Genomic DNA, 16,156 nt, shown 5'->3' on the forward strand with positions numbered 1-16,156 from the left:
TGCCAATGCAGGTACTGTAATTCATATCTAAAGCAAGACTGACAAATTGACCATACACCCACTGCTTAAAGGCCTCCAAAGTGAAGTTGCCACCTTTTAGCTTCTAGTTCAGTTATATTACTTCAGTGCTTTCACATCCTCTGCAAAATTTAATCTACACATGTCTAGGGCAATACATATAAGCACAACAAAATGGTGACTTGGGAATGATTCTTCCCCTCTTTAGTCAAACAATGCTGAAACATTTCTATAAAGGCATGGAATTTTATTTTATTATTATTTATTTATTCTGAAAGGTTGCTACAGGCTGCTTGTTATACATAGTTCAGTGCAGTGTATAATACATCCTGCGTGTTAAGGTACAGCGTATCTTAATTTATTTTCACAGGATTTCCTTTTACTATCTCTCACTGCGTTACACTAGAAAAAGGCTTGATAATCTCTTCTTTCCAGAGTCAATGAAAAAAATGCAACAGAATGAAGTTTATTCTTTCAAAAGCTCATTCTTGATCAATGAATTGCTTAACGTTGCAGTGAGTAAACCAGTTCTACTAGGGTGTGAATTCCATTTGAAAGACCATCCTATATGTTGATCAGGGCCTTACTGCCAACCTGCATTCATTTGATAATTTAGCACTTTTACAAGAGAGCCTTTGCTTTATATTCAAAACTGCAATTGCCTTAAAAGATTTTCCTGTTCTGGGAGACCTACCACAACAAAATATTGCCTGAATAACATTCAGGCCTTACGACAATTAAACAGGTAAAGATATTTTCATTAAAGTGAGAGGCGTGAAGTCTGTTGAGGGGATACAACAATAAGTTTTTAGTGTTATGAATGCAAATTGTTAACTTGTGAGTTTCACAGAACTCTGTTCTAGGCAAATATGGTATCAGCAAAAAGAAGGTGAACTTGCTTGACCCACAACTAGGCTGAGTGATTAATGTTTCATAGCCATATAATACCTGAAGCGCCCTGATGCCTACAGCATTTCTTTTATCAGTTCTTTCTTCCTCTTGACATTTACATTTCATCAATATTGGGAAGGGGAGGAAGGAATGGTTAAAACATGCATGGCAGAAGTGAAGTAAATGTCATGCTATCAACACACACATTACAGAGATGAGGACAGAGCTGTGAAGATTAATGTTGGCGATTCAGAAATTCTGAATATCAAATTGAAGTTCTATTTTGTGTCAAACATCCCCATACTGTATTTAGGTCCTGTTATCAGAATGTAGTTTACCAATTTCATGCCAGAGGTACTGATTTTATTCTCATGGATGAAAAAAAAAATCAGCTAAATGCACAGTAGTGATTGTGGTGCCGAACCATATTAAAAGTCTTCAGTGCTGCATCCATTTAAGCTGTAGGGATGCATTTTGTTGGAACATTTTCTGGACCATGGTTTACCGTTTGCACGTCCATATTAGGATCATTCATTCCTGAAACTGTAGATATCTGATTAGCTTTCCCAAGGTTTTTTATGATATTGAAGTTATACTTGGCAGTTTCTACAAAGCTGTTCTCAAGTAACCAGCCATCTGAGTCAGACTGCGGATCGCCCAGGAGAAGGACGTTCCTCATTGCCGTTTGAAGGTAACGGACCCCAGTAAGCACAGAGACCTAGAGAAAGATATACAGAAAAAAAGGGGGGGGAGAGCCAAAACATGGTTTATGATTACTACAAATCAATTATTTTTTTTATTGTAAACAGTGATGACTTCATGTCATGAACATCAGTCACAAAACAAAATCAGCTAATTTGCCAGGTACAGGATAGGATAAAAGCTCCAGCTGTGAAAATTGCACATCAGCAGCACTTCAGGAATTCCCTCTTTTATGAGCAGATTATCTGTAATGTGCAATGCATGCATGCACACTATGCATTCTGCTTCCACACAACAGAGTTCTTGTTCAGGTCCCATCTTTCTGAAGACAATTCCTGATTACGTGTACTAGAATCTATTTAAGCATTTAAAGTGCAATCCTATTCATGGCTACTTATAAGTCCCATCAAGTTCAGTTGGGTTTATCTTTCAGGCTCAGCTGTCATGCAGAAGAACAAAAAGATAATTTTTGTAACTAAAACAGTGTCCAAGCTGTTTGCAATAAACATGTACTCTTTTCTTAGAACTGTCCCTAGGTTGATACAATTTCACAACAAGAGGGTTAAATCGGCAGGTATTTTTGGATGCCCTAGACTCAAAAGGTTACCATTATGAGTTGGCAGCACCATCAGGCTTAAGCAGCTTTAATTAGTCATTTGTCCTACATTAAAGAAGATGATGAAACAAGGAGTGGCATGCTATTAATATGTGATATCTCCTTTTTTTCAAAGAACAATCTGTTCCATTTTTCTTCTTCCAAAGTATCTGGAATAATTGATGCAGGTGGCTATTCAAAAAGACAGCATGCTGTCATTCCACTGGAAGAGAGTGCTCATAATTCCATCACGTCATCCTCCACTTGTGTAGTTTATTGCAAAAGAGCATCTTAGAGGAAAAAGATTTTGAACAAACTCCTTTGAAATGCTATTATCAATTAAGGCTTTGCAACCGCCTTCATTTCCTTCAGGTCATCAGGATGCAAGTCAGAAATCTTGCAAAAACCTCTTCACACACACACCCCTTAAGCACCTGCACAAAAGCTGTTCCTCAAAAACCATCACGCACACTTCAAGGCAGAACTTGGAAAGCTGCTTTTACAAGTTACCATGTTGTTACTTTTTAAAATGAATTAATATCTAAGTATTTGTCATTCATTAGTCATTACTTGTTAATTATAACCTTAACATATTAAAAATCTAGCCATGACCACCCCCGCTCAATTTAAATAAAGGCCAGCATTCTATTCATCAGTTTTGCCAGTGTAAATTCAATAACTTAAATCGCTGTGGATAACTGACACTTGTTAATAAGTTGTCACTTGTATCGCTTGTCACACCCCAACTCACACAAATGGCACACTACAAGAGATTCCACCTTTGACCAACTGGGAGCCAGGAGTACGATTGAAAAGAAGAGCGTTTGGAAGGAAACTGCAGTCAACTTCGCTTTCACTTTAATGGAGAAGGCAAGGATAATTTATACCTCAAAGATGGTCAAAATCACACATCTTCCTTTTGAAGAGAACCATGACGAACCATCAGAAATTGGAAGAAAGAGATGACACATGGCCTCTGCATGGTGGCCCCTATCTCTCTGCAATATGCAAATACCCAAACTTAACCACAGTATCTCACTGAATTTCGCTGCTCAGGCAGTAATTCTAGCAAAGCAGGCTTGTCAGTTGCTACATTCGTGCAGTCCCACAGGAAGAATAATTGGCCAATGCTTCAACTTTCTGGTATACCAGAGAGATGCTCGTGTTTGGCATCCAGGCTCTAATTTATTTTAATATATGCTGAAATGGAATATTGACAAACTATATTTCACCCTTCATTGCACCTTTCATTCTGTCACTGGTAATAAAAACTTGGTGTGCATTTTCATGTTTAAAGTATGAATTCATTTGGAGGAGGCTAGATTTATTCAGCAAAGATATCAGTTGCACATCTGGGAAGATTCTGGCCAAAGGGAAAAACCACGGCTCTCTTCTGACAGATGAAGAACCTCTGTAGAGGAAAAAAAAATTTTTTTTTACTGCAGTTTACCTCAAACAACCAGATGATGAGTACAGTGATGCCAATGGATCTCATGATATCAGTGTAATAATCCAGGAGGACCTCCCTGCATCCTTTCATCCAGATATTAAGCTCTTCTGTCAGGAAGTCATAGTTGTAGTGAGCAGAATTGTTTGTGAGTTGGTACTGGATACAGGGTCTGGGTGAGCTGGGATTGCAACAGCTGAAGGGGACGCCATCCACCAGGAACTTCCCGTCAACGTTGCTCTTTAGGCGACTGCAACAAGATGGCGGAAATGGTCAACAGTGAGAGGGAAGCAGACCGTTTCACAATTATATTAAGATAATTTTGAATATATTTTCTCATTTAACAATGTGAATAGAAAAAAAATAATTACTTTTATAAAGACTCCTAAAATTGTGACTATGCTGCTTAGATAGCCCAGTGAGTTAGGTATCTGGCTGCAGAGCCAGAGGCTGTGTATTCAATTCCCCAAAGTCTCTCCAGAGGGATGAGCCAGCCTGTGCGGCCTTGGGCAAGCTACACAGTGCCAGGCTGACCCCAGAAGAAAGAAATGGTAAACCATTTCTGAGTTCTCTCTATCTAGAAAACCTTGACAACAGTCATCATAAATCAGAATTGGCTTGATCGCGCACAGTTATTATTTTTTAATGGTAACTCATGTTTCGGATAAGTTCACTAGTCAAAATAAGCATTCTTGTAGAATGCAGGGAGCATTTGTGAGGGCTGATATTTACCTCTTTTTGATACTGTCACTTTTAAATGAAATGGACCATTTCTAGTTGTGAGCAGCCAAAGCACTGCAGTTCCACACCTTCCTCCTAATTTAGACGCAGGTTACCTCTCTGCACACGCTTTTTAGCACATAAAACCACAGAGATTCCACCAAATGAACTCAGACCACAATATACATAAACACAGGAAACTGAGTCAAGCATTGATCCATCTTGACCTGTCTTGTTAGTATGGACTGGGAATTATTCTTCAAGCAAGGGATTTTCCCAGCCTTATCTGCAGGTTCCAGGAATTGAACTAGGGACCTTCTCAGAGGTTGGGAAATTTAGAGAGTAAAAATGCTTTCAAAAAACACTATGGACACAGACACAATTGTAAATATTTTATCTTTAACTGATGTAATTCACTAATCAATCAAGGAATCAGATAGAAAGACAAATCAAGTGCTTCCCACAGTCCAAATTTCTCATCTTCTAATAGGCTACAGTTTCTAGACCAATCTTCTCCAGCCTGGGTCTTCCCAAGTGCATTTGATCTAGTAATCATTTTCTGGCCTTCACCCCTTACAAAATTACAACCTTAAGATGGACAATGGGGGCCCTGTATACTTCCCCTGCTGTGTCACATCCATATGTTATAGGGAAAGGTAAGAACCAGGGACCCTTAATACATTCATGCAATGTAGACCCATAGGTTGGGTAGTGAGTCTGCCTATACATCTAGAAGGCTCCCTTTCCAGAAAGTCCCTCACAAAGCTTAGGCAGTGGAGGGGCAAAGAGAAGATTAATCTATAAGGTCACTCCTCCTCTTCCATTGCAACTGCATGTAATGCAAATGCCTCAGACAGAAACTAGCAAATATACCTAATTCATGAGTGTTTCTGGGAAGAAAGTTCAAAAGAAACAAATCATCATTTGTGTAAAAAAATCATAGTAGTAATTTATTTTATTTTTTAAAAGAAATTAAGTTGGTTTACTTCTTCAACTATATTAACACAGCCAACAATTACGTCCTATCACTTAAAATAAATTTAAAATAATGTTTATGTCTGTCAAAAGTGATAGTCAATAGTTTCTTTAGATGACGCAAGATTGTTTACTGCAAAAAAACAGAACATAGCTCCTGTAGACCACTATAATTCAAATAAGGCTCTGAAAAGTTGGGACAATAGGAGGATAAAACGCCATGGAGGAGTTGCCTTATGGTGGTTCCTCACTGCAGATATCCCGTGGTAAACAGAATAATTTTGACCAAACTCCGGGAGGCAGTGAAAGACAGGAGGGCCTGGCATGTTCTGGTCCAAGGGGTCACGAAGAGTCAGACACGACTAAACAACAACAAAAAACAGAATACAGCAATGCAAATGACCTGGACTATGGAGCATTTCTGCTCCTTCTATTTCTGGCAGGTACAGACCTTAGCAGCATTTCCATTATTGCAGTACATACAAATGTGGTGTGTGTGTGTGTGTGTGTGTTTGGATGAATTCCCACATCTCCATTTTGCTATCTAATACTTTGATTTATTCTGTGCCACTTTGTTATGCTTCCCTTCTCAAACAGAGGCTCATCCTTTTTAAAAATAACTCTCCTGGCTGCATTCAAATGATTCATTTTAAAGAGGGGGCAGGGGAATGACCAAAGAATTGAAGGAGGCAAGGAAGTCATTGGAAGAGAACTGTTTGCTGAGCAGTTCCACATAATCTCTGCCATGAAGTCCTTTTGGTGTAGTTCTGCAGCATTTGCTTTCACTCACGCTTGTGAGTGGTACTCCATCTTCCCTCCAGCAAAGACGAAAGACTTCATGCAGTTCGGTGGTGATGATCTCTTTACAGCACTTCAACAAAGATGTTAACCTTTCCAGGTGCCTTGCCGGAGGTGAGGGAGTCCAAGGCTGCTTTTATTTCTGCTAAAGTGGGTTTGCTGTCCATCTCTTCCAAGACAGGCAGGCACTCAATGTTATTTAGTGCCTCCTTGGTTACTACATTCTCTCTGGAATATAGCTCAGAGTAGTGCTGCACCCAGCGGTCCATCTGCCGTGCTCAGTCCTGGATGATCACGCCTTTAGCAGACTTCAAGGGAGCAGCTTTCTTCTGTATTGGACCTAAAGCCTGCTTGATACCATCATACATTCCCTTGATATTACCTGTGTCCGATGCTATCTGCATCTGAGAGCAGAACTGAAGCCAATAATCGTTGGAACATCTCCTGGCAGCCTGTTGGACTTGGCTACGAGTAGCTTGAAGAGCCTGCAAGTTGTACTCACTAGGACAGGCTTTGTATGCTGCTAGAGCTCTCCTCTTATGCTCGATGGCTGGCATCAAGTGGGCGTCGAATCAGTCTGCCATCTTTCTGGTCTTCTTGCCAAATGTGGACAAGGTGATGTTAGACACAGCGTTCTTGAAATGTTCCCATCGTTCAGGTGCATTTGCATCAGTTGGGCCTGGAAGGGTTTCCTCAAGCACTTGGGCAAATTTCTCCACTTTTCTTTGATTGCGAGTCTTGCTGATGTCAGTACATGGTCTTCCTTCCTTTTTCGTGTGATACAGTATCTTTGTTAGCAGTTTTACTCTACTACACACCAGGGAGTGATCAGTATCGCAATCAGCACTCTGGTAACTGCGTGAGGATCTAATTGAGCTGATGCCAATGCTTGGATCTTGAATGTCTCCAGGAAACTCTGTGTTGAAGCTTCATATTAAAGAATGTGTTGCTGACATAAAGCCCACAATAACAGCAAAACGCCAGCAAGCATTGGCCATTTACGTTCATCTTCCCAATGCCAAAACGGCCTAGACAGGTGGGCCAAGAATTGTGATCAGCACCAACTCTAGCGTTAAAGTCTCCAAGAATGAACAGTGGCTCTCTCTCAGGGACTTTTTTGATAGCAGCTGCCAGATCGTCGTAGAATTTGTCTTTCACTTCTGTAGTGGATGACAGTGTTGGTGCATATGTACTAATCAGGGTGACCGGTCCCGCCGATGAGTGGAGCTGCAGAGACAGGATTCTTTCACTCCCCATAGTAGGTGGAACAATGGATCTCAGCAGAGTATTTTCTGACTGCAAAGCCAATACCATATCACCTGGTCTCATTCAATGGTCTTCCCTGCCAGAAGAATTAGAAGTTTTTTTTCTTTAACAGATCTCAAGTCTGGCAATCTCATCTCTTGGAGGGCAACAATGTCCATCTGTAGTCTACTCAGTTCCATGTCAATGACAGCTGTCTTGCGCACGTCATCTCTTTCCTGCAGGTCGTCAGAAAAGCCGTCATCAGAAAAGCCAGGGGTCATTGTCCGAACATTCCACATGCCCAACTTTAGGGCAGAAGTTTTCTTACGATTGTTGCATGGTGCAGGGTTATCGATCTGCTTGTCGGCTTTCACCTTAAACCCCACGCACCCCATGAGGTTAACAGATCATGGCAAGGTAGGACCTTACTGGCTGGTGGCTGCCCAGCTTAAGGCGGGCAGTAGCTACCTAATGAGATGCAATGACCTCTCCCACCGTCAGAAGGAGCCCCTGGCATCATGCTCTATGTCAATCGAGCAAAAATCTAGAACCAGTAACTGCTACTTCCCGTGTTGTTTCGATGCTGTATGCGAAACTGGAGTGTCCTCTCCAGAGCATGACGCCTGGGTAAAATACTATGGAGGATAGGCTGTTACCCAAGCAGCAAATCCCCCCTCTCCATGTCGCTGAAATAGCCCAGTGGAAAGGCAAGAGCCAATACAACTGGTTCTAGCTACAACGCAGGAGTTGTCAGAACGACACGGACTGCCTCCGGGACTCCAGCTCTGGATTTTGCCTCAAGGGAGGAAACAAGAGAGATTCTAATGTTATGTAATATTCCCATGGTACTCTCTTAGATCCTGCTGCCTTCCTGGGGGACTGGAAGCTTGGCAGACTTATCATAACCCCTTCATGCTCCATGCTCTGTGGCTGCAGTGAGGATGCTTGGCCTGGTGAAATCTTTCAACAATTTGAAAATGTAAAAAAGATAAGCGAGAAAAGCTAACACACATGTTCCATATTGAATTGTCTGTGTTCCATTTTGATTGGTTGGTCTCATGGTTTGGAGATGAAAACAAAGGACAGTCAAGCTGTGTAATTATATTGGGACGCAAAGGGAGCCAGAGCCAACAGTTGTGCTTATCAAATACTGTAATGCTAACAAGCTTGTTTATGCATACCTGAGCTTTTCACAGTGGGATGCTGAGCAGGAAGGGGTTCAGAGGTTTGAAACGGGTTAACTATGCATTACCCAGCTGCAACTTATTGGGGCAAGGAGCAAAACTGTATAAATATTGGTTTGCTCTCCCTAATGTTAGTTCAGACTTTTTGGACTGACTTTTGAGCCATGTGGTCATGCACTCCAGCTATTGGTTGCCTGTGTAAACTACTCAATAAGCTTGTCTGCTTGTAAGTAAACCTGGAGGTTGTCTGTTGAAGGGATTCCTTCAAATCCTGTTCCCAAAGTCAGGAGAGGAGTGGTACAAAATCACAGGGAAAAGAGAATACAATATATTGTTTCATCTCTCTTTTAAATTTAATTATGTGCTATTAAGAAAAAACAAACAGTACAAATGAAGCAACATATCTACCCCTTCTCTTTTCTTCAGCCTTTCTATGAGGTACACTTGCTATAGTGAAATTTTATATAATCAAAGCAATTTAATAATTATAGATACTTTTTCTTTCATAATAGTTTCTCATTTTACTCAGGCATGATTCATTTGTGTCCCTATATTTTTTTTCCTTGATAATATCTATCCTGCTATTAGCTTATGAAAATTGCCAAAGGTTTACGGCATCTCAATCAACAAAGCAAAGCATTTCATGGCATGTGTGCTGGATGTCTGTACGAGATGGCAAGCAGTTGCTAAGGCAAGCAATGTTCTGTCTCTAAATATTATGGCTGTAATACAGGAATGGAAACATTCCTCATGCAGGGCATATGCAGATCCCACCACCTCTTGGGACCCCAGCACAACGCTTTAAACAATTGTTTGGGCTTGTTTTTGTTTTATTTCTCCTAACAAAGGCCTCTTGAGCCCTTTTGGCAGTGGGGGCATTTTCCCCCTGTTTTGAGAAGGCTCCAGTCCCATTGGCACTCCCCACACACCCTAACTTTAAAAAATTTGCCTATGAGGGGATTCAAGAGTATGTTTTCAGTTAAATCAAAGCATTTCTTTAGGAACAATTTGGGAGTGGGATTAATGTTGGGAGCCCTGGAGGTTCACATGAGGTACTTTTTGTTGTTGTCTAGTCGTTAAGTCATGCCCAACTCTTTGTGAGATACTATCTATACTTTATAATCATGTACACTGCTTTTCAGAAGACTCAAGGATCAAGACTAGTTTTATGTAGACTTCAGCATTCCCGGAGATTTGTTGTCAAGGAAAATATTGGCTCTGTACTCAAACTCTGCAAGCAAATTTTGTCCCTTAATTAATTAATTCTCCTATCCCTTGCTTTAGGAGGTAAGAGCTGTTAAACTATCTAGCTATAGTTATTTGCTATTTAGATTTTGGCACAGGGGACGAAAATGAAGTATCTTAAATATCCCTTTTGAGATTGTTTTGTTCTCTACTGAATGTTCACTGACTACAACATTACACAATTTTATGATATTCCTGATGTTTCTACATTTTTATTTTTATTTTATTTTATTTTATTTTTGCATTGTCCATGTTACACTGGAGCTTAAGGAAGTGAGATTGTCTCCACAAAAGCTTGCTATTTGTTTAATTAATTAGTGGTCCAATGAAAGGTATCAGCCACTCTTATGTTGCTGAAGTAACCTGAATACTTTTTGCAAAAGTCTAATAATTATTTTTTGTGGTTCATTTCTGAACTCTATAGATAATTTTTTTTCAAGGATACTCATTATGGTGGTGTATCAAACAACAAAATAATTTATTTATGGAGCATTAAATTGCTATGCACTTTATTTCTAACTAGCAAACGTGTCTAATCCTGACAAACTTGTTTGTTACACACACACACACACACACACACACACACAAATACAAGCATTCTCTCTTCTTCTCCAGTATTCTTCACAATGGTCTTTTCTCCCCCTGCCAATATCCCAATATTCAATTCTACTAATGTACTGGATGAGGGTAAATAAACTGAAACTTAATCCAGACGTGCTCCTGGTCAGTCAAATAGCAGATCAAGGAACAGGGATGCAGCCTGTACTGGATGGGGTTACACACCCTCTGAAAACCCAGGTGTACGGCTTGGAGGTACTCCTGGATTTGTCTCTGAGCCGGGATGCCCAGGTTTCAGCAGTGGTCAAGGGTGCCTTCTTGCATTTAAAACTAGTGTGGTAGCTGCAGCCATTCCTGGAGAGGTCTGATCTGCCCACGGTGACATATGCCCTAGTTACTTCCCAGCTAGATTACTGTAATGCATCCTATGTGGGGCTGCCTCTTGAAAGTGTCTGGAAAGTGTTTTGGAGCTGCCAGCAAGTCCAAATGCAGCAGCCAGATTGCTGACTGGAACTGATCACAGGGATCACGTAACGTCCCTGTTACAGCAGCTCCACTGGCTGTTGCTCTGTTTCCGGGCACAATTCAAAGTGCTGGTTCTCACCTATAAAGCCCTAAACAGCTTGGGTCCAAGCTATTGGAAGGACCAAAGATGAGGACTTAAAAGGGTGCTGTTTTGCTTCAAACTGCATGTGCTAAAATGGGCATGCTTATTGTAATTTGAGCATAATTGCAATGTGTTTCACCTGAGTAAGGGAAAACTATGAGCAGGTGATGTCTGTGCCTGCTAAATCCCTTGTCCAGGTGTTCATTGTGGATGTTCTCCCATCTGCATAGGTTGCTCAAACTGTTCCCTCACTGTGCTGTTGACACCTTTCATGACCAGAACTTCTATATCTTCGTCGCCTTTGTTCTGGGGCTAGTGCTATAAGGTACCTTATGAGGGTGACATTTCAGGAGGCACTACTTTTATACATTCTTCTAGCCTGTTATTCCTTTCTTATTTCTGGACGTTTTGAGCACTGCTGGGGGTGGTGGTGGAGTAGCCTGCACGATTGTTTCCCCTTGCAATTACAAGCACCTCTTAAAGGGGATCTTCAGATTAAAGTCCTCAGACACATGCTCAACTTTAGTGTGGTGGTGTCTCCCGTACTCCCAGGTGGCAGAGGGAATATCTGGCTATATAGATCTGACATCTTGTCCCCCCAGGATTTGGATGTTTCATTGGTGACACATAGGTCAGCTGATTCCTCAATCTGCTGCCCTGTGCCATTATGCCAAGGCTGTTTAAATGTAATCAATTAAGTTGTGGGCATTCTTACTGCAGCAATATGTTTGTCCACGGTCCTATTTTTAACAGTCACACTCTGCTTCCCACCTTGCTCCTGGGACCATAACTGATGGACAACTTTTCATGCACCTTACTTCTGTTCTCAAAATGGTAATCTATTGTTAGACTTTAAAGCCATTTCCCCTTTCAAGGTACCTCTTCTATATTATCCTATTAATCTGTGTATCAGCCTGGTAAGGTAGGTTGGTACCGTCATGTCTACATTGCACACCGAGTTGAAGTTTGGAGAATATGAGCAATTTTTAGAAAATGGGGTTTAGTAAATGAAATGCAAATCTGAGTTTCAAACAAAGAACCTGCTGGTTCACAGCCCCCTACTTAGTCACCAATCTATACTAGCCTTCTCCTAAGTGTTCCAATCATGCTTTGGTTTTTATTTGCTCTCAAGGCACCTTCAACTTATGGCAACTCTGACAGGGTTTTCATGGTGGGTGAGATGTTCAAGGAGTGACTTGTCATAATCACACACATCCAGGAAGCTCCCATGACTGAGCAGTGATGTGAACCCCAAAGCTTTGAGTTCTAGGCTGACACGCTGTCCAAAATACTATGGTAGCTTTCATGTTCACTCCCACTTTATTTCAGACTCCCCATGTACTTCCAAATAATCAATGTTAAGGATTTATTATTTTTATGTGCTGCCAAGTTATTTCTGAATTATGGCAACTCTGGCAATTGGTGACCTACAAAAGGTCCAATCATGAATTTTGCCCTTTTATTTTGCCTTTTTATTTTATTTTAAATGTGGTAAGCCGCCCAGAGACCTTCGGGTAGTGTGGGCGGCATATAAGTTAAATAAATTAATAAATATAAATAAATAAATAAAGTTTCATAAACTAAAGGGCATGGGTTCCTTTACGGAGCCACTCAATCCTGTAATAGGTCTTCCTCTTTCCCTTGTGCCTTCAACTTTTCCTAGCATTATTGTCCTTCCCAGTGAGTCTTGTCTTCTCATGACTACACCCTTGTTTACAAATTCAAAGGGAATCTGGAGATTATGTAACCCAACTCTTGCCTTTGTAAAGAATCTGGAATGTTGGATGCAACAGTATTCCAAGTAGAAAGCTTCTCAGCAAAGTAGATCCCACCACTTCCTAACAGAGTTTGTAAACCATAAAATAGCCTGTATACTTAAGAGGCTTACGTGAGTGTTTCAAAAAAAATCTGATTCTCTCTAATTGCCACCTACCCAAGACAGTGCTGCCCTCTGGTGTAAGACAGGTGAGATCTGGCCTACCGTCTGACTTAAGAACACTACAGATACTTGAAGACATCAACCATGGCTCTTCTGAGTGCTCCCTTTTCTAAGAATATACCTAGCTCTATCAAGTTTTTAAAACTTCCCATAACTACTCTCTCCAAGGACACACCTGAGTTTTCAAAGGCCACCAGAAAACATTGTTTCCTCTAATCACTCACCAATGTGAGACAGGCAATTGCAGACGTTGTGTGGCCTGCACCTGCCCTGGTTATAACATTCTGAGTCCATGCAGGCTGCACGCATCCATTGTGTTCCAGTGTTGAACAGCTCCTACTATTACCCTCTTTTACAACCTGTATCAAGCTATTTTGACTTGCAGAGTGCAAACAGATGGGGATGGAATGGAGAATTGTGCCCCATGGAGGTCTCTCTTGGCTGTGTCATTTGTGAGAGAACAGATTCAAGTAATTTATCACATGGATACTTACTCTAGAACATCCTTTGAAGCCATATCCAAATAGCGAACAGATATCCATTGAATTTCAAACCAATCTCTGAAACCATTGTTTCCACAGCACTGGAACTTGATCTGCAATGCATCTATTGTTTTCTTCATAAAGCATCTTCCAGGGATATCTGTGTCCTTGTAGAATTTAATAGCATCTCTCAACCCCAGATACAGTGACTCCTCCAGCTCATTTCTCATGGTGTAACACATAACAGCACCCACTAAGATGCAGAAGGTGAAACAAAATGTGCATACAATGTATGGGAGCATAACCAGTTTCCATCGGTTATATTTATTCATGTCTGTGCAGTCGTAGCAGATTTTGCCTCCAAGAAAGTTGATGATACAGGCTACAACCCCAACCGAGATGAGCATGTTGGGGACTGAGTTAATATCTCCTTTGGCCATCATTTCGCTACGCTTTCTGATTTCTATTTTCAAAAAGAGTCCCAAGCTGAACAAAATTGCACCAGACACCACTGAAATCCAGTTGAGGATCCATAATATTTGAGCCAACTTGTCCCTCTTTGTTTTGGTGAATTTCACTTTAAGGACAGCCATGGTCACTACAGCATTAGGAAAAGAAGTGTTGTCAAAGAAAATCTCCTAATCAGATTATCAGAGTGTGCCCAGAGCCATACAGGAAAAGCCTGAGAGAGAGAGAAAGAGAAAGAGAGAGAGAGATTAATGCCTTCTTCCCTGTATATTTATATAACATGCATCCTAACCTCCTGAATAGCCTCTTAACACCTGCAAGAACTATTCAATTCTCATCTCAGTTGCAACTCTGCTCTTGGGAAGTTGCTTTAGAGCTGCCAGTTGATTGCACATATTATTTGCAAGTACTGAGCTTAGTGAGGCTTATTTCCAGGTCAGTTAATAATGCACAGGTTTGCGAGCTCAGTCAGCCCATTCCCACCACTGACTAACAAGGGTGCAGAAAGTTTAGGACTGTAAATGGGGATTATATGTGACGAGGGGAAAAAAGAAGGAGAGACAATGATGACATCAGGTTCTATATAGCTCAATGCATCCGGCTGAAAAGAGATTCAAAGTCTATTCAGGCTTTTTTAAAAGGCTAATATGAAGGTGTGAAGAGCAAGAGGGAGCTAGCCTCCTCTTCTAATTCTTTGTTTTCTGTGCACAGAGGGAACAGACTTTTACACATAGAGGATCTATGTACACTCAGGGAAGGGCCATGAAAAAGCATGGTTCTCAACTGCATGAAGAAGCTGCCTGTGCAGGAAAGAGTCTTCTTGTCACTTTCCACACACAGGGAATAATACTGGAGGGTACAGATCTAGCACTCTTCTGTTCCTCATGCACTGAGGGCAGTCTTCTTTTTGTAGGGCTCTCAAGGCACATCTGGCAGCAGACAGATGGTAGCTGGGAACATGTTGTGGATGTGTTTCATTGGGAGTTGTGTAGGCCCAAGAAGGCGTAGCTGATTGCTTGACATTATGTATGTATGTATGTATGTATGTATGTATGTATGTATGTATGTATGTATGTATGTATGTATGTATGTATGTATGTATGTATGTATGTATGTATGTATGTATGTATGTATGTATGTATGTATTTATTTATTTATTTATTTATTTATTTATTTATTTATTTATTTATTTATTTATTTATTTATTTATTTATTTATTTATTTAACTTATATGCCGCCCACACTACCCGAAGGTCTCTGGGCGGCTTACAGCATTTGCTCTCTTTTGTGAGTTTCCCTAGATGTCTGGTGGGAGAGCAGAAATATGTTAAGATTGTTAATGGTATGAACCCGGGCCTTCTCGGCGGTGGCTCCTCGCCTCTGGAATAACCTTCCTCTGGTTATTCGTGCGACCCCTACGCTGGGCACTTTTAAGAGTTAACTAAAAACATGGTTGTATGTTCAGGCCTTCCCTCCTGTCAATATTTAATTCTCTCTTTATTTTTTCCTTTATTTATTATTTGTTTTATTATTGTATGTGTTATGGACTGTTTGTAAAATTCTTATGTTTTCGTATACACCTTATTGGAAGCCGCCCAGAGTGGTCGACCAGACCAGATGGGCGGGATATAAATAAATAAATAAATAAATAAATAAATAAATAAATAAATAAATAAATAAACAAACAAACAAACAAACAAACAAACAAACAAACAAACAAACCCTCATGTCATGTTCAACCTGTGCACAATTATAAATAAATCCGTAAAGCAAATGGGATTCTGCAACATTATTGGCAATCAAATGCACTTAGTAAGAACACATGCAGAAAACTGTTGTTGATGGCTTGAGCAGAGGACCCCAAAGTTTTTGGTCTCCATCAGCAAAGATTAGTGCCACTGCAAAGGTCCCCACTTTACCCACACCAGAGGAAAGCCACCCAGTGGGGCATTCAAGGGGCATCACAGAGATGAAGGAGAGCCAGTTTTGGATTACCTTAATCCAAAATTGGTCCATTCCTCCAGCTGGGTGAATTCTTGGTCCCACTGCTCTACCAGCTGAATCTGGTGCAGCTCATTCTTCCCCCTCCCATTGGTGTCAGGGTGGTGATTCAAACTGTAAATGCAAAAAAACTCCGGAAACCTGTACTTTCTGTCCAGGCTAGCATGAACTAACGGGTATTAGGATATGTTAGCAAATATATCACTCTGCACCTCCCTAGTCCTACGCGACATTTTTAGAGGTGCTGCAACCCTGCCATGTTATCAAAGGGTCAAATAAGA

The 16,156-nt window shown here is 40.8% G+C and overlaps 1 protein-coding gene across 1 annotated transcript; it reads right to left on the minus strand.

Moving 5' to 3' along the window:
* Window positions 1-263: 263 nt before the first annotated feature.
* LOC110088086 (photoreceptor outer segment membrane glycoprotein 2) lies at window positions 264-14,079 on the minus strand. Its single transcript, XM_020810148.3, has 3 exons — window positions 13,419-14,079; window positions 3,657-3,903; window positions 264-1,627 (listed from the first exon to the last, which is right to left on the minus strand). Exons 1-3 carry the CDS (start codon window positions 13,997-13,999, stop codon window positions 1,364-1,366), a joined length of 1,092 nt encoding a protein of 363 aa, XP_020665807.1. The 5' UTR covers window positions 14,000-14,079; the 3' UTR covers window positions 264-1,363.
* Window positions 14,080-16,156: the final 2,077 nt, after the last annotated feature.

This window comes from Pogona vitticeps, chromosome 1 (genome assembly GCF_051106095.1).
Source record: "Pogona vitticeps strain Pit_001003342236 chromosome 1, PviZW2.1, whole genome shotgun sequence".
Taxonomy (NCBI): domain Eukaryota; kingdom Metazoa; phylum Chordata; class Lepidosauria; order Squamata; family Agamidae; genus Pogona; species Pogona vitticeps.

Coding starts and splice junctions, on each gene's coding strand:
- LOC110088086 (XM_020810148.3), bottom strand. CDS start 13,999: ATGGCTGTCCTTAAAGTGAAATTCACCAAAACAAAGAGGGACAAGTTG. Junction 3,904..13,418: donor GCTTCAAAGGATGTTCTAGA/GTAAGTATCCAT, acceptor ATCTTGTTGCAG/TCGCCTAAAGAGCAACGTTG. Junction 1,628..3,656: donor TCATCATCTGGTTGTTTGAG/GTAAACTGCAGT, acceptor ATCTTTCTCTAG/GTCTCTGTGCTTACTGGGGT.